Source organism: Hylobates moloch, unplaced genomic scaffold (genome assembly GCF_009828535.3).
Source record: "Hylobates moloch isolate HMO894 unplaced genomic scaffold, HMol_V3 SCAFFOLD_4, whole genome shotgun sequence".
Lineage (NCBI taxonomy): Eukaryota > Metazoa > Chordata > Mammalia > Primates > Hylobatidae > Hylobates > Hylobates moloch.
In genome coordinates this window covers 173,935,740-173,953,927 of record NW_026652279.1, presented here as the reverse complement: position 1 = coordinate 173,953,927, position 18,188 = coordinate 173,935,740, and the positions used below count along the sequence as shown (strand labels likewise).

Here is an 18,188-nt window from a genome sequence, read left to right as displayed (position 1 = left end):
TTTTTTCCTCTCCTTCATTTTAGATGATTTGTATTGACCTGCTTACAAGTTGACTGATCTTTTATGCCATATTTTTAAGTTCTCAACTTTCTGTCTGATTCTGCTTTAGAGTTTCCAGTTTTTCTTCTGAAACTCCCATCTCTTCACCAATTATATAATCACATTTATTTATGAGATTTAGGAAATTTTAAAGCAAAGAAAGATTATCAAAGGTATCCATATATAAATAAACAAAAAACTATTGTTCCCAGAGAGTAGTTGTCTCAGTCCTCTTGTGTTGCTATAAAGGAATACCTGAGGCTGGGGAATAAGAAAAGAGGTTTATTTGGCTCACAGTTCTGCAGGTTGCACAAGAAGCATGGTGCTCGTGTCTGCTTCTGGTGAGGCCTCAGGCTGCTTCCACTCATGCTGGAAGACGAAGAGGAGCCCACTACATGGCAAGAGAGGAGGCAGGAGATAGAAGGGGAGGCGCCAGGCTCTTCCACAACCAGCTGTCTGGGAACGCTCACAGGAGCTCAGAGCAAGAACTCATTCATTATGGCAAGGACAGCGCCAAGCCATTCATGAGGTGTCCACCCCCATGACCCAAAAACCTCCCATTAGGCTCCTCCTCCAACAACGGGGATCAGGTTTTAACATGAGGCTTGATGTGGCCAAAAAACCACATCCAAACCATCGCAGTAGCCCAGCTTCTCTTTTCACTCACCGTGTTTGTTGCCAATAAACTCGGTAGCCTCAAAAGATGGGAACTTTTCCTTTTGGGTGTTGTAGATCCCATCCATGAAACCAAAAGTAAGTGTTGAGCAGAGCAAGCTGTATGTAAAGGCCAAGGAATGAAGAAGCAGGACTGTGGCTCACAAATCAACTTCGCTACTCCTGAGGGGTGAGGGGATTGAAATAGAGGGTTTCTTGAATGAAGGGGTTGGACATTGAAAGCAAAGAGAAGAATATTCATGGCTTTTCTGGAAATGGACGGTGAACTTCTGGGAGCTGAAGCACTGCCATCTTTTTGTCCTTTTACGGCTTCTTCCCGTCATTGTCATGGTGATTGTCAGCTGTTGTGGCACTGGTGGGAGTGTCACTGAGCATGAGAATGAGATTGTAATGAAGTTGGAGGCCCTGTAAAGGCCAGGTGGACTTCCACTTAGCATCCTGCTGGTCTTAGCTGGTTTAACCGAGAGGGGAGCCTCTGACCTCAGGCATCCTATTGCTGAAGATAAGCAGAGTTTGAGTTGTGCAACTGTTCAGCCAAGCCTACAAGATGTATAGTGCTGTGGGGGTAATATGGCCTCCCTACCCAGCCTCGCTTCAGAACTTTCGTACCAAGGCCAGACTGTAGAAAAGTCCTTTCTATGCCATGGCACTTTCCCACTGAGGCCTCCCATGGGTGCCGTTTCCTTTGCTGGAAGGTTCTCCTCGACTCCTGGCAGTCTATGCTCGTTTAAAGGTTTCCGCCTTCTCTAAAGCCTCTTGCTGCTGGACTTCACGGTGGATCAGATTTCCCTTTTATAAACATTCATAGCAGACTCTACATTTCTTTCACTGCGTTTACCAAATGATTTGATGATGTTGTATTTGATTGCGAAGTGCGTGAGGGCATGGGCCTTCTCCATCACTAGCGTTCCTTGCACCACAGTAGCTCAATCAGTGTTTCTTAAATGAATACTTGAAATTTTGCTTGATTGTATATTCCTGCACAGCAGTGATCTTCATGACCTTTGATTAGGCAGTGGCTTCTCAGATACGACAACAAAAGCATAAGCAACCAAAGGAAAAAATAAATTGGACTTCATCAAAATTAAAAACTTTAGACTTCAAAGGACATTCTCAAAAAAGTAAAAAACAACCATAAACTAGCAAATAATACATCTGATAAGGGCCTAATATCCAGAATATATAAAGAATTATTACAACTCAACAGTAAAAAGACAATCCAATTTTAAAATGGTTAAAGAATTTGAAAAATCTTCCAAACAAAATACACAAGTGGCCAGTAAGTGCATGAAAAGGTGCTCAACATCGTTAGTCACCAATGACTAATGCATCAGTCACTCGAAATGCAAATCAGAACCTCCGAGAGCTGCCAGTCCACACCCAGTGGGAAGACTGTAATCAGAAAGATGGGCAGCGCCAGCAAGGATGCAGGGAGACTGGAGCCTCGTACACATTGCCAGGGGAACAAACACAGTGCAGCTGCTGTGCAGAAATGGGAAGGCAGTTCCTCAAAGTTGGACGTAGAGCTACCGTGTGACCCAGCATTTCCGCCCGGAGGGGACACTCAGAAGACAGACAGATCCCCAGTGACATCTCTTTCCCCTTGGGGTTTGCTTTTGTCACATAGTCTCCAATAGAGGTCATCGTTCCTGGTGCCAGACCAGCTACGATATTACCATACATGTAGCGTTTTAGGGGAGTTACAGAGTACTTGTGTGTTTTGTTTGGTTTTTCCATAACTCTTTGAAGTCATAGAACAGTATTATTATTTGTCTCCATTTTCAGATGAGGAAAACGAGACCTTTAGAGACTTTTGTTTGAGGTCATGCACCTAGGGAATGATAAAAGTCATAGACCTGCTCAGAGAAGCTCACAGGCAGTTATAAGACAGGGTTTGATATTTTAAAATTGTATTTTTACATTATTTTAAGTGTTTCTATGTGGACACATTTTGGTCTTTAAGAGTAATTTTATGTTCTGTGGCTTGTAAACCACCTGCTTGTTTTCTGTACTGGGCACTTTTGTATTTTTGTGCCTTCACTTTGAGTAATTTTATCATTTTGTTAACACCACAGAGTGTATTTCGTAAACCTAGATGGCGTGGCCCACTACACAGCCCCCCTCCGTGGCGCAGCCTGTGGGTCCTAGGCTACGAGGAGCAAGAGCAGCCTTGTGTGGCTGCACTGAATGCTGTAGGCAACTGGAACACAATGGGAATTATTTGTGTGTCTAAACATAACTAAACACAGAAAAGATGCAGTAAAAATACAGTGTGAGAATCTGTAGGACCCCCCATCTCACATGTGGTCATCTGTAGTTGACCGAAATGTTGTGTAACATGTGACTATTTCCAAGTTAATTGCAGACAGTGGCACACCCTCCCCTAGGTGCTTCAGTGTCTGTTTTTTCAGTCTTTTGAGGTAAAATTTGCATGCGGTGAACTACCTACAGTATTATCTGTCTGCTTGCTGCTGAGGTATAGGACATGATTGCCACCCCAGAAACTTCCGTCGTCCCTCATATGGGCGGGCCCTTTCTGCTGTCTGGATTTGTTCCACTGTGGGTCACTTCCTGCCTGTTCAGTCACTTCATGTAAATGGACGCCCACAGTGTGTACTTTCTGTGTCTGCCTTGGTGGGACTCATCCTCTTTGTGTGTTTTACTGATTTGTTTTGTTGTACTGATGAGAAGGTATTTTTCCATTTTTCTTTTCTTTTTTGGTTTTTGTTTTTTGAGACGGAGTCACGCTCTGTCACCCAGGCTGAAGTGCATTGGCCCGGGTTCGAGTGATTCTCCTGCCTCAGCCTCCTGAGTGGCTGGGATTACAGGCACACACCACCATGTCCTATTTTTCCATTTTTCAAAAATGGTTTATAACAATTAACTTTTACACATTGTTGCTGCAAATGAGGCAGTTTTTAGCTGGTGCTGCGGAGGGAGGATGTTACTCAAGTAGTTAATTGGGATTTTCCTGGTTTGCTTTTTCTTTTATTTTTACCCATCGGGTAAGACATCTTTTTTCATAATGTTATTTTGTTTGATGAATATGACTTGATATGAATATGACTTGAGCTTTGGGACTTTACCTCAAGATATTAATTAGTTTAGGCAGTTTATTTTGTGATTTATAAATAAAATTTTTATTTCCTATGTAACTTAAAAAAAATTATTTCCCCATAGCCGTGCTGGTATAGAGGACTCTAAGAAGTGGGGCATGCTGTTTCTGGTGAACCAGCTGTTTAAAATCTACTTCAAGGTGCGCTTCTGTTTGAATCCTTTCTGTCTTTACAATTTTCCATTCTCCTGGGCTTCCCACATATCATATATATCAGCTAGCCTCCCTGGCGTTGCTTGCGAAATGATCATAACCGTATTCCTAGTCCTAATAGCGAACGTTTGTTGAATGCCTACTAGGTGCAAAGCACTATTCTGAATGCTTTACAAATGTCTTCCTGTTGACAATCAGCCTTCTGAGGTTAGCACTCTCAGCCCCAGAGGAAACGAAGGCCCCTGTGTGTGAAGCAGCTGGCCCAGTGTGGTGGAATTGGGCTTTCAGTGCAGGCGGTTTCACTCCAGAGCCTTTTGTCTTCTGTGGTCGTAATTAACTATGGAAAAGCAGGCACGCAGATGGATAGATGGATAAAGAAACCATTGCCACATAAACTCAGTCAGGTGAAGAGCAGCCTATCACGTGTCAGCAGCTGGGACTTGTGCCTTCTGTTCAGGGCCTTCCACTGCTGTAGAGCACCCCACCTTCCTGCCGGTGCTGCACAAGCACAGGCTCCTGCAGGGCTGCGCCCCCTGGAACGGCTTCCCAGAGCGTCCACTAGCACGGGCTCCTGCAGGGCTGCACCCCCTGGAACGGCTTCCCAGAACGTCCACTAGCACGGGCTCCTGCAGGGCTGTGTCCCCTGGAACGGCTTTGCAGAGCCTCCCAGGGTGAATGCCATCTATGCTGGCTGCTTTCTGTTTTGGTTTTATTATATAAATAATTTTTATGATATAATAGGTTTTATAATTTGCATTTTAAGGAGACATGCTTAGTAATTTGTTTTGCCACCTGTTTTTGTTGTTTTTAAATATTTTAAATGGATTGTTATTCATTATAGATCAACAAACTCCATTTATGTAAACCCCTAATTAGAGCAATTGACAGCTCAAACCTGAAAGACGATTACAGCACTGCACAGAGAGTAACATACAAATACTACGTTGGACGCAAGGCCATGTTTGACAGCGACTTTAAGCAAGGTATGTTGCTAATCTTTTTTTCCCAGTATTTTAAATAAGACATTGCATTCTGAACAACTTTGAATAATAAAGATAGTTTCAGAGAACACAATTACTGTATTTTATTTTTAAATATGGACTGTTATATATACATATTTGACACTAAAACTGATTAAAGGGAAATTATATTGAAGATTCTTAATCCACACTGGGTCTCTCAAGTGGATGCTGGAGTCTCACAGGCATTACAGACGTCCTTTCTGAGTTCGCTAAGCATGACTGTTCTCGGAATAGAATGTAAATATTGTTTTCTTTATTTGCCTTTTGACCCTGTAATAGATGCTGGTTATGTTGACATAGGAAATGGAGATTAGGACAACATTTAGTTCAGCGACTGACTTAATGACCTACAAATCCCGCATGGAGATGACTTAGAGGCAGGGGATATGTCCTTGGACCTGGTGTCAGAGCTCACGTTTAAACAGCCTCGTGCAGTGTGTCGCTACCACACCTGACGTTATTGTATTAGTTTACGTTGGTAACTTTCTCAAGAACAGGAAACTTGTCTTTTCTTCTTTTTGTAATTTTTTATTGGCTGTCATGGCATCATTCTTGGTGATCTCTTCTGTTGTGCTCAAACCAGACTTTAAACTCTTCTTCAGCTGTTTGTTGAGCACACAGTCCCAAGTACATGAAGCAACATAACTTTAGGCAATGCAAGATAAATAATAGCCCTTTCATAAGGACGCTCTGGCTTTTTATTCTATAGGCTTGTATAGACCATTTCCTTTCACAGTTTTTACTCTGTGGGCTTGTATGGACTGACTGTTCATTTCCTTTCAGTTTTTAGTAGATCTAGGGCTTTTAAAGAAGGGCTTTTCTTTTCTGTCTCTTTTTTTTTCTGTTAATATGAAGCATAAAGGTAGAGAAGCTTTTAAATTCTATCCTATTGGATTTTATTAAGATACTGATTTTTTTTCTTCTGAGGATTCAGTAAGTGGTATTTTTGAATACCTAACATAGCCAGAAATTATTATTAATATTGATGTGACATAGTCATAGTTTCTGACATCTTTAGAGCTAAAAAGTTTAAGTCTGTATCATCCAACCCTTTCGTTTGATTGTAAAAGAAACAGAAAGCCATTGAGAGTGTGATGCTCTGAGATTACTGAGTGATTCTGTGTCCCCAAAAAGCCAGCGCTGGCCATAGATCTTCTGCCTTGTAGCTCACAGAGATTTTGTTTTCCATTTTACTGCTAGGAATTCCTAGAGCCCTGATTGTATTTAAGTGGATAAAATGTCTGCAGAGATTGTGGTGATTTTCTTTCCTGTGATTTTATATTATTTATGTAAGAAAAAGAGTATTTGGAGTATCTCAGTTTTTGTATGTATACTTTCATTAATTTATTAATTTCAGAGATTTATACCCCTCTAGATATTTTTGACTCCAACCGAAATATATTATTTGATGCAAAATGACTAAGGTGCCCTCAAAGACAGCAGAAAAATCTCAGCTTGCGTTAACTATTAGAAAATGCATTTTTTGGCCAGGCGTGGTAGCTCATGCCTGTAATGCCAGCATTTTGGGAGGCTGAGGCGGGTGGATCACGAGGTCAGGAGATCGAGACCATAGTGAAACCCCATCTCTACTAAAAATACAAAAAATTAGCCGGGCACAGTGGCGGGTGCCTGTAGTCCCAGCTACTCGGGAGGCTGAGGCAGGAGAATGACGTGAACCCGGGAGGCGGAGCTTGCAGTGAGCCGAGATCACGCCACTGCACTCCAGCTTGGGCAACAGAGCGAGACTCCATCTCAAAAAAAAAAAAGAGAAAGAAAAAATGCATTTTTTGTACATCCAGGAGAATTTGAGATTACCTTGGGCAGTTGCAAAGGTACACTTTTTGGAGGCTAGTTTGCAGAAGTCAAACTGGCAGCTGGTGGGATATTTCAGACTCTCAGTGAATCCTTGTTCCTTGGTCTCAGCCCCACAGGGCTCCTCCTGGGTCATGGCTTTGTGGTTTGGAAGAGACACTGGCCCCACAGCATTCACGCTCACTGTGCAAGACTGGATGTTTTTTGCGCCAGTGTGGCCACACAGTTTAGGAGCAGAGGCAGTGTGTGGTCTCAGTGTGGGTTCCCTAGGCCTTGACCCAGACCCCAGGGCCTGCTGCTTCTGGTGACCCATTCTGCATAAGGGAGGGCCTCTGCAGCTCTGAGCATCTCTGTTCTCTTATATTTGGGACTTAATATCACTGTTCAGGAAGAACTTACATAAACGGGAATATCTCACTTTCCTAATTCTTGACCCAGACTCAGCCTTAGCAAAGCCTCTTCTCTTCACCTAGGGAGAACGTGGAATCACTGTCCAGAAACCCCTGACCCTTCAGCTTTCCGGCCTCAGGACAAGGCTCAGCTACTGCCTGCCTGTTCTGAGAGTTCCTTGTTAGCACGGGCTGAACTCTTTGCAGGCCTGTCGTGCAGTTTGTAGGATTAATCTTGACAAATAGAATTACTTTTGTATTTTGAAATGTATTAAATTCAAATCTGTTTTTTAATGTTGCTCTCAGGACAGAATTAATATGTTGTGTATTATTAATACTAAGTTAATTTTTTAAAGCATGTGGTCATTTAAAATGGAAGGTATATGATCACTAATTATATGTTAAGCTGGAGGATGGTGTTTTACTAAGTTATTTTCATTGTTTAATTATGAGTGATTAAAATGTATCGTGGAGGTACATTTTAAAATATATCTTTATGTTTTTCATGAATGTAGAAATCATCTGAGCAGGGTCAAACTTTTAAAATGTTATCATAATGGCTTGCCAGACGACCTTAGGCAAATCAGAATCTCTGTGAAAGTTATTTTCTTCAGTTTTCCTCTGTTAAGTAGGACTTCCCAGGCAGTTCCCATTGAATTTGGGGGTATGGATTTTACTTAAGGAAAGTCATTGATCACAGAAATGAAACTGGGCTGATATTTTTTGAGATAATAAAGGGAGGGGGCTTTTGCATTTTAAATCAGGAGACAGTGGTAGAAAATGGAGCAGGAAGGGGCCTGAAGCAGGTGCGCTGGTCTCACGCATGCTGACTCTGCCTTCTTTGCAGCTGAGGAGTACCTGTCATTTGCCTTTGAGCATTGTCACCGTTCTAGTCAGAAGAACAAAAGGATGATTCTGATCTATTTGCTTCCAGTAAAAATGCTATTGGTGAGTGATTGTTAACTCCATGTTTATAGGTCCTGGTGCTTTCACAAAGTTGACAGCTGATAGGTTTTTTAAAACCTAGCAGACAGTCTGTAGTTGATCACAGCCTGAGCTGTGTATGAGCACACCCCAAAATAAAGAAGGAGCATGCATTGTGTGTGGCCCAAACCCAGAGCTTCATGCCTTACGCCTCCAGGTCCTTCTAGAAAAGCTCTCCTTGTGTCTTGTTTCCCTTAAAAGTATTTAACTCGAGTTTAACTCGAGTTCATGTGACAAAATAAGTACGTATCATTTGTATTCCTCCCTTAAAACCTAAGTTAAAAGCAGTGGATTCACCAAGAAAGAAAAATGTCATTTCACGCTCTCTGTAGGTATTTCATTTAGTTACTAAAATGTATTTTTGATACTTGAAATAACTGGTAAGTTAATTGACTAATGAGAAAAGCATTGCACACAGGTGGCTAAAGCTTCTATAGCTCTGAATGGATTGTGATGGAGAAGCGCTGCTGTGGCCTTGCCCTCCTCACTTCTCACCCCGTTTAACTGACAGCCAGTTTCAAATGCTTAGCTGATTCTTCTGGAAGCTACTTCCGTATGCCTACATCTCATGCTTATACTAGCATTTCTTCAGTTATCACTCTCCTGTTATAGAAATTCAAAGAAACGTGAGAAGGTCAAGATCAAGGTCACATGTCACGGACTGACAAAAGTGTATTGTACCCAAGTGTTCTGATTTCTAGACCTGTGTTCTTTTCCTAGTGTACTATGATGTGTTTAATCCATGGACATTCTAAGAAACTCAGGTTGCAATTTTCTTAAAACTTAATTCCTTGATATAAATATTTATCAAGGACAATTTTGTCAAAAATGAAAGCATTTTCATTCTGGAAAATTGACTCTGTCTTAGGGCCACATGCCCACTGTGGAGCTCCTGAAAAAGTATCACCTGATGCAGTTTGCAGAAGTAACCAGAGCTGTGAGGTAGCGTATGCCATCCTTCCTGTTTGGGGTTTTAAAAATGCAAGCCTGATGAGAGTTGACGTGCACGCTGTATGAGAAATTCACCCCCCTTCTGACGCGCCTCCTCCCTCACCAGTGAGGGCAACCTGCTGCTGCTGCACGAGGCGCTGGCGAAGCACGAGGCCTTCTTCATTCGCTGCGGGATCTTCCTCATCCTGGAGAAGCTGAAGATCATCACCTACAGGAACCTCTTTAAGAAAGTGTAAGCGTTTCCCCAGCACGTTGGGCTCCCAGTGCAGCTCTCGGAAGAGCAGTCAGTTGTCCAGGGCTGTTGCAGGCTAAGAGAGGAGGCCACCGTGTGGGTGGGGTCGTCATCTTCCTTCCATTGTGTGGGATAAAATGAAGCCTCTGCCCACTGCCTCCTGGGGGCCCTGTGCGGAGACACGTGAGTAGCACAAGCTGTGCCTGGACTTCTGGGGGAGGTAAGCAGGTTCTGTGTGAGAAGATGACTTGAGACATCAGCCCTGAGAGCCACGGTACCACATTTCATCAGAGCACACAGGACTCGCCACTCACTCCCCTCCCTTAGTCCTGACCAAGTAGCCCTCCCAGCCACTCCTGCCTGTCACAGAGGCAGATGCAGAGATCGTCATTCTTTTCCTCACATGTCTTCTGAGGCCTCGTCCCAGCAGGATCTCAGTTCAGTAAACTTCAGGCAAAGGCCAACTTTGTATAGAGCTGTGGGTAACACATCACAAACAGTAGGGACCCTATTTCGCTGAGTCTGTGAGACACAGCCCATTGTCAGGTGCTTCCTGATTTCAGGGAGATTAAAATGTGAAAAAAAAAAAACACACCTTAATGAAATACTTAGAAAATAATTAAAAATTGTATTTGTACTAGTGACTTTTTAAAGACTGAAAAGTCAAATTAGATTTAATAGCTCTTTGAGAGTGTAGTTTAGAGTTTATCTAATAGGTGGGAATTTTTTTACTCCTTTAGAACACCGGCTTATTAAGAGGTGCCTTTTCCCTGCTGACTCACAGTGCCTTTTTTTGGCTGTGGAGTGTTGCATCCTGTCAGTAACCACAGTGCTCTTCTCCCGTCTTCCAGGTATTTGTTACTGAAAACACACCAGCTGTCTCTGGATGCTTTTCTGGTTGCCTTGAAATTCATGCAGGTGGAGGACGTGGACATTGACGAAGTTCAGTGTATTCTGGCTAACTTGATATACATGGTGTGTGAGTCCTAGTTTTAATTTAAGCAGCTACTCACAGCAAGATTCAGCCCAGAATTTGAAGTTTCAGTGCGGTGGTGTTAAAATTGTTAAAAGGCCTTTTGCTTTTTTTTTGATAGAACTAATTTTAGCCCAGGAAATACCATTCACCAGGGCCTTAGGAGCATGAGGGGACGGATAGTCTGTATGTTTGCATATTCTTTACTGGCGGTACATCCCTCGGTATCTGTCAATTCTCCAACCCCCCTCGGATACCAAAATCCACAGGTGCTCCAGTCACTGGTAGGACGTAGTATTTGCATATGAGCTATGCACATTCTCCTGTATACTTTAAATGATCTCTACGTTACTTAAAATACTCAGTGCACTGTAGATAGCTGTTATACTGTATTGTTTAGGGAATCATGGCAAGGGAAGAGCATCTGTACATGTTCATTACAGACGCGTTTTTTTTCCCAAATATTTTCAGTCCACGGTTGGATTCATGGATATGAAACCCACCATGTATATATAGAGGGTTGATTGTATTTATTTTTATTTATTGTCTTCCCACTGAACTGAACTGTGCCGCTCTTGGGGAAGAATGCTAATGCCAAATTAATTAGATCACCCAGCGTCTTTGACATGACTCACATCCAAAAATGTAAACGAATTCCTCCCTTTCTGTCCTGCAGGGTCACATCAAAGGCTACATATCGCATCAGCATCAGAAGCTAGTGGTCAGCAAGCAGAACCCATTTCCTCCACTGTCCACGGTGTGTTGAAAGTACACGTAGCCCTGAGGACGGGTGAGCAGTTGTTTCTTTCCATTTTGGTTGTGCTGATGAGACCGGTCCAGTACTGTGACAAGGCTCCCTGAAGTCGGAAGTCTTGGAGGCGCTTTTCCCAGGGATGCTGAGGCTGAGATTTTCAGCACACCTGAGTCAATCTCCTTCATTTGGAACTAATTTCAGCCTGGTGATAACCTGGAATTCCTTTTTCACAAAACTCGGCTGGTTCTGGAGTCTTTGTGAAACTTCTTTGAAGGAGGCTTTGCGTGAAGGCAGCTCCGGCTCACTTTTCCTAAGTGTGGTTCCTGAAGGCTGTCTTTGTAACTTTTTGTGGTTCTTTGTATAAAAAGGGTATTCTGAATTTATACACATGGCATGTTCTTCAGTATGTCTTCCAGGATACATCTATTTTTATATATTAAATTTGAATATGTTATCAAAATGCTTGGTTAACTTAAGGCATCTTTTTAAAAGCAGAATTTAATTTGATTTAAATTTTCCAGATTTTATAGCTTGCCCGTATGGATGCTTCTCAATCTATGATGGGGTTACGTCCCAATAAACTTATTTTATTTGCCTTTGCTTTGTTGGTTAAAAAAAAAACATTTCTTTTAAAAAACCATCTTAAGTTGAAAATACATTTAATACACCTGCTACTAAACATTATGGCTCACTCTAGCCTTCCTTAACATAATCAGAAGCCTCCACTTAAGGCAGAATCAAACACAAAGCCGATTTTATTTTATAATAAAGTGTAGATGCCGGGCACGGTGGCTCACGCCTGTAATCTCAGCACTTTGGGAGGCCAAGGCAGGCAGATCACCTGAGATTGAGAGTTGGAGACCAGCCTGACCAACATGGAGAAACCCCGTCTCTACTAAAAATACGAAATTAGCCGGGCGTGGTGGTGCATACCTGTAATTCCAGCTACTTAGGGGGCTGAAGCAGGAGAATCGCTTGAACCCGGGAGGCAAAGATTACAGTGAGCCGAGATCACGCCATTGCACTCCAGCCTGGGCAACAAGAGCGAAACTCCGTCTCAAAAAAATAAATAAATAAGAATAAAAATAAAAGTGTAAATACCTCGTGTAGCTTACCGAGTGCTGCACTGAGAGTGGAAACCGAAGGGGTGCGTGGACGCCGAGGCATGGCTGCCCCTGAGTGCATCCCTTCGGCACCACAGCGAGATTGACAGTCGCTAAGTCGGGCCACTCACATTGGGCTGTTGGGGCTGCCATCACAGAATACCACAGGCAGCTTAAGCAACAGGAATGTTGCCTCACAGTTCTAGAGGCTGCAGGTGTGACTGAGATGGGGTTGCCAGCACGGTCGGCTTCTGGGGAGGGCTCTCTTCTGAGTTGCACACTTAAGAATAAGGTGGTATTCTTGCTGTGCTAGAGATGGTACAGATAAAGATGACTCTCTTCCCTCCTTTTTTGAGACAGGACCTCGCTCTGTCACCCAGGCTGGAGTGCAGTGGTGCAGTCAATGCTTACTACAGCCTGGACCTCCGAGACTCAAGTGATCTTCCCTCAGCCTCGCAAGTAGCTGGGACCACAGGTGCATGCCACCACACCCAACTAATTTTTTTATTTTTTGTAGAGACAGTGTCTTGCTAATGGTGCACAGGCTGGTCTGGAACACCTGGGCTAAAGCAATTCTTCCGCCTCAGCCTCCCAGAGTGCTGGGATGACAGGCATGTGCTACCACACCTGGCTCTCTTCCTCTTATAAGGCCACAGCTCTGTCGGGTTAGGACCTCACCCTTATGACCACATTTAGCCTTAGTTACCTCCTGAAGACCTTACCTCCACATACAGTCACATTGGGGTTAGGGCTTCAATGTAAGAAATTTGGGGGACACGGTTTAGTCCTCAGCACTGCCATTTTTCAGAGTATGCACATTTCCCCGTTTATAAAAAATTTACTAAAGAAGAACACAAACTATATGAGCTCATCTTTGCAAAGTTACTGCATTTGAAAGCTGCTTGTGCAAGGAGGGGCTATTCTACAAAGTGTGAATCCCTCTTTCTCTCTGTCTAGGCCGCGCAGTGCAGGACTCGCTTTGTGTGGCTCCTTCCTCAGGTTCCCCTGGATGCGGGAACTGCCCCAGGGCTTCAGCAGCACTCCTTAGCTCGCTCCTACGTCTGCAGGTCTGCAGTTTCTTCGGAGCTGGGCGGGGAAGTTTGCTGGCTCTTCTGGGGCCCAAATGGGCCCCTTTGAAGGTGACTCATTCCCGTGTATCGGCCCGGGCTCTCACCTGGGGCTCAGCAGGGCTGTGGGTGGGCTCCCCTGTTTATCTCCACATGCAGGGAGCTGGATTCTGGGAGCGCAGATCCCAGTAGAGCCAGGGAAGCCAGATCTCTTTTATGCCCTGCTCTCTTAAGTCACACCCAGATTCCAGCCATGGACTGCCGCATGTACACACAAGAGATGAATGCAGGAGGGCAAGTGCCTGTGCCTGTGGAGTTCATGCCAAGGATCCTCTTGACCTACAGAGCTGCTCCCCACCAGCAGCAAGGTCCTTAGCGCTGGCAGTCGTGACAAGTGCGTCCTACATCCTGTGGAGCAGACACGGAGCAAACTCATGCCGGCGGAGGCTTTGGGTGCTGTGTCTGTTTTCTAGCTCCCCATGTGTCCTGTGGGGCCCCGTTCTCTTGCAGTGTTGGGTATGGAAATCTGATCTTCCCTGCTGCTCAGCATGGGCCTTGAACATCCTTCAACTTTTGATTTAAATGATTTTCTTACAGTAATTTGAATATTGGAATTTCTACCAGCATAGCTGAATTTCATTCTGGATGTAATAGTGGTAGAAAGCTCAGGTTTATCAACATTTCTGGGTAACGTATTGAACCGTCCATAGTGACACCTAAAGTCAAGGACTGATACTTTAAGGTAATTGAATGGTTATTCTTAGCAATGAAAGAAACAACCTCAGTGTAGGTGTCCTTACGTTTACCTCTTGGTGTTCAGGCCTCTGTCAGTTCGTTCTCACACTGCTATAAAGAACTGCCTGAGACTGGGTAATTTGTAAAGGAAAGAGGTTTAATGGACTCACACTTCCACATGACTCGGGGGGCGGGGTGGGGGCGCCTCAGGAAACCTACAGTCATGGCGGAAGGGGAAGTGAGCATGAGAAAAACTGCCACTTTTAAAACCATCAGCTCTCGTTAGACACCCTCACTATCACGAGAACAGCATGGGGGAAACCGCCCCCGTGATCCAATCACTTCTCGACACGTGGGGATTACAATTTGAGACGGAATTTGGGTGGAGACGCAGAGCCAAACCATATCAAGGCCTGTGTCCAGCATGGCAGCATTCAAGTTCACGGGCGAACACATGGCCTATATCAGTGTGTTTACATGGATTCAAATATTGGACTTAATCTCTGCCCAAGTGTAAACTAGTTTGGCCCTTTTAAAACATCATCACAGGCTGGACGTGGTGGCTCACATTTATGATCCCAGCACTTTGGGAGGCTGAGGCCAGTAGATTGCTTGAGCCCTGGAGTTCGAGACCAGCTTGGGCAATATGGCAAAATCCATCTCTGCAGAAAATACAAAAATTAGCTGGGCATGGTGGTCCACACCTGTAGTCAGGAGGCTGAGGTGGGAGGGTCAGTTGAGCCCAGAAAGTCGAGCCCACAAGGAGCTGGGATCGTGCCCTGTACTCCAGCCTTGGGCAACAGACAGATCCTATCTCAAAAAACAAGAAAAACAGTCATCATAGCCAGCTTCCCTTTTCTTGAGTTTTATTGTTTTGTTAGATTTGTTTATGGTGTGGTTTCTAAGCATGTCATTAAATGCCAGTAGAGTAGTTATTTCATTTTGAAGGCCCCTCATGTCTCTGCTGACAATCTGGGCCTGTAGCTTTCTCTGATTGTTCCTGATTTCACAGATTTCACCATTATGCAGGGAGGGTCTTCATATACTTTGCCTCTGCCCAGCTGTGTTTGAAATAGGTTTTTTTTTTTTTGAGACGGAGTCTCGCGCTGTTGCCCAGGCTGGAGTGCAGTGGCGTGATCTCGGTTTACTGCAACCTCTGCCTCCCGGGTTCAAGTGATTCTCCTACCTCAGCCTCCTCAGTAGCTGGGATTACAGGCGCGAGCCACCACACTCGGCAAAGATTTTTTTTTTTTTTTTGTATTTTTGGTAGAGACGGAGTTTCACCATGTTGGTCAGGCTGGTCTCGAACTCCTGACCTCGCGATCCGCCTGCTTCAGCCTCCCAAAGTGCTGGGATTACAGGCGTGAGCTACTGCGCCCGGCCTGGAATAGTTTTCAAGCAGGGCTTCCACTCTAGTAAATCCAAATTTGTAATAGATGTACCAGAAGCAAGATTGCAGACATTTCTGCAGCATTATGTACAGAAAGCCTGCCATGTTCATTAGCTGATTTTAAAATCATTAGTAGGCATTTAAAGCAGTGACTTACTTACCTTATTGTAGTTTGAGAATAATACAACCAAACTTCACTAAGACTTTAAAATTCACACTAGTGAATTTTAAACTGCCCTCCCCATTAATTTGCCTTAAATTACAGTGTTGCTTTTTGCCAAGGACCTTTCAGAGAAATGAGCCATTTCATCTACAGATTGGAGAAAAGAAGTTTAATTCTGGGGTTAAAGCATAAATGAAAGAGAGTGTGCTGAAGGACAGTAAGGCTTAAAAACCCAAGTTATGTGTAAATTGTTTTGAACTCAAGAGAATATTTGTCCACCTACATTTTCAATCCCCTTTTTAAAAGTCCTCTCTGCTTTTCAACGATGCTCTGCTTTGACTGGTGGAGAAGCAGCTGTGCCCCTTCCTTAACTAAGTCAGAGTTAAAATGTGAACATTTACACCATTTCTGTCCATTTCAGTGCAAATTCAGACCCTGCTAGGAGCTCCAGTCTCCAAGAAAGTTTCACTGGGGGCTGGACTGCAGCTCTGTCTTTGGTACTTGCATTGCAGCTGCAGCCTTCATGACAGCAGGTGTTCACTGTGATTCAGCACGTGCTGTCCTGGTCTGTTCTGCAAAATACCATGGACTGGGTGATAACAGAAACTCATTTCTCACAGATCTGGGGGCTGGGAAGTCCAAGATCTGGGGATCAGCAGATTTGGTGTCTGCTGAGGGCTCTCTGTCTCCAGGGTAGCAGTTTGTTGCAGTATCCTCGCGTGGGAGAAGAGATGGAAGGGGCTGGCAGAGCCCTCGTGGCCTAGTCACCTCCCGAGGGCCCCACCTCCCCATATCATCATCTTGGGGTAAGTTCCAATTTCGGAGTTTTGAAGGGACACACACTCCAGCCACAACAGTGCTGGGCGTTGCCCTAGCTGCCCATCAGCCCATTGGTGAGGTGCTGGGACTCCACCCTGGGCGACCCTGAGGCATGAAGAGGTGGAGCAGTTGTCCAAGAGCCACATGGTGGGACGAGCAGAGAGCTGGGTCTCAGCGCTCAGCCCTGACCTGGGGCCCCGGAACTTTCTGTGGGAACCCTCCCAGAGAAGGGCGGGTGCACAACCCCGTGAGACACCGGCACGCCTCCTCAGCCTGTCTTGTGCTCTCTGGCCCTTTCCTCTAATGCTGCCTCTCTGGGGTACCCACAGGGTCATTCTCCTCCATTGCCAACCTGCTTCTAGTGGCTGCTTCTGCACTGAGCCATGGTCCTCAGTCACTCACAGTGGCAATTGGTGAACCAACAGAGGAGGTCACTTTCTGCTGTAACCAGTGATTGCTGTCGCTTCTGTGCCAGAACACACTCACCTGTGTGCAGGCCGGGGTGGCTATTCCCTGAGCACAGAGAATACTGGACTTGGAGAAGGAAAGAATTTCTGGAAACCAGGCTGTTTTATGACTGACAGATTATCTTATTATTTAATGTATCTCATGTTTTAAGGTCTCTGTTGAGATAAAGAGTTCCAGGGAAAGAAAGGTCACAGTGCTCGGTAAATGACCCAGCAAGCGGTGGCTCTGCTGCTGCATGGGCTAAGCGGGTGGTCCAGGGCTGTGACGGCCTCTAAGTGTGTGATGAAGTTTCAGTGCCCTCCATGGTGGCAGTGCCAGCTTGGTATCCCACTTCCGGTTGTGTTGTTCTTTCTGGCTGAGTTTCAGTTCATGATCTGTTTAAACCAGAGTGAGTACCTAGAGACCTTGGTGACAAGGACCATGCAAGTTTGCCCTCCTGCTGGCTGCGAGCCCAGGACCCCCGTGAGGAACCAGGAGCCTCCGTGTTCTCTGGTGACCACACTTCCCTCCATCCAGTGCATGGCCGCCATGCTGCTTCTCTCACAGTAGGTCCTGGTGGTGACGGTCACATTCAGGACCTGTCCGCACTCCTCCCCCTCCACAAGTGTGACAGGCAGCATGGTCAGCGAGTTGTCCAGATCAGTGCCATTGCGTGCCCAGCCGCTGAGGAGGCCCCTGGTGCGCGGGATGAGGAGGTGCTCAGCGAAGTCCTTCTCAGGGGTGCACACGGGGAGCCCTGCACCTGGGCACTGGATGGGCCACTCCAGCTCCAGCAGTGAAAGGTCATTCTCCCCTGTGTCCGCGTCATACCGCATGTGCACATGGACGTGCGTTATCTTGATCATCAGCGGGTCTTGGCTCGTTCTGTTAAAATCTGAAATCATGAACAATCGCTAGTTCTTTACAGTCTGATTTTCAAGGGGACACAACGCTCAGAAACGAGCTTCTCAGGGAGCCACGTGAGGAGGGAGAGACCGGCCCTGGAGGACCCGCAGGCTCACTGCCCCGTGGTGTGGACACTGTGCCTTTCTGCAGACAGGCCACTCACAGATTGCAAGATTGCAACCAAGTGCCACGGCCTTTAAAAACAGTCAAGGTCAGTTCTTCTGTTTTGGAGTGCAATGGGGTGTGATGAAATGATTAAAAAGTAGGAAGCAGTGATGTGGAATTTCTCCAGGCCAGTCAGACATTGGCTGTTGAGAAGTGGTTTTCATGTTATTTTGTTGATTGAAAAATATTTAAGGGCCAGGCGCAGTGGCTCACACCTGGAATCCCAGCGCTTCGGGAGGCCGAGGCAGGTCGATCACTTAAGGCCAGGAGTAAAGACCAGCTTTTCCAACATAG

At 45.1% G+C, this 18,188-nt stretch overlaps 1 protein-coding gene across 14 annotated transcripts in view; it reads left to right on the top strand.

Moving 5' to 3' along the window:
- The window catches only part of PCID2 (PCI domain containing 2), a 58,708-nt gene that overhangs the window by 19,098 nt on the left and 21,422 nt on the right, over nt 1-18,188 (top strand). For 7 of the 14 annotated variants that reach the window (XR_009213336.1, XR_009213332.1, XR_009213335.1 and 4 more), the window contains exons 8-14: nt 3,895-3,970; nt 4,824-4,965; nt 8,053-8,153; nt 9,058-9,131; nt 9,247-9,372; nt 10,224-10,351; nt 11,022-11,135. Coding sequence is in view for 7 of the 14 variants with exons in the window: in XM_058438114.1 (XP_058294097.1) it covers nt 3,895-3,970; nt 4,824-4,965; nt 8,053-8,153; nt 9,058-9,131; nt 9,247-9,372; nt 10,224-10,351; nt 11,022-11,135 (761 nt within the window). In the remaining 7 variants the exon portion in view is untranslated. The other 7 variants (XM_058438120.1, XM_058438117.1, XM_058438116.1 and 4 more) reach the window with 6 other exon arrangements.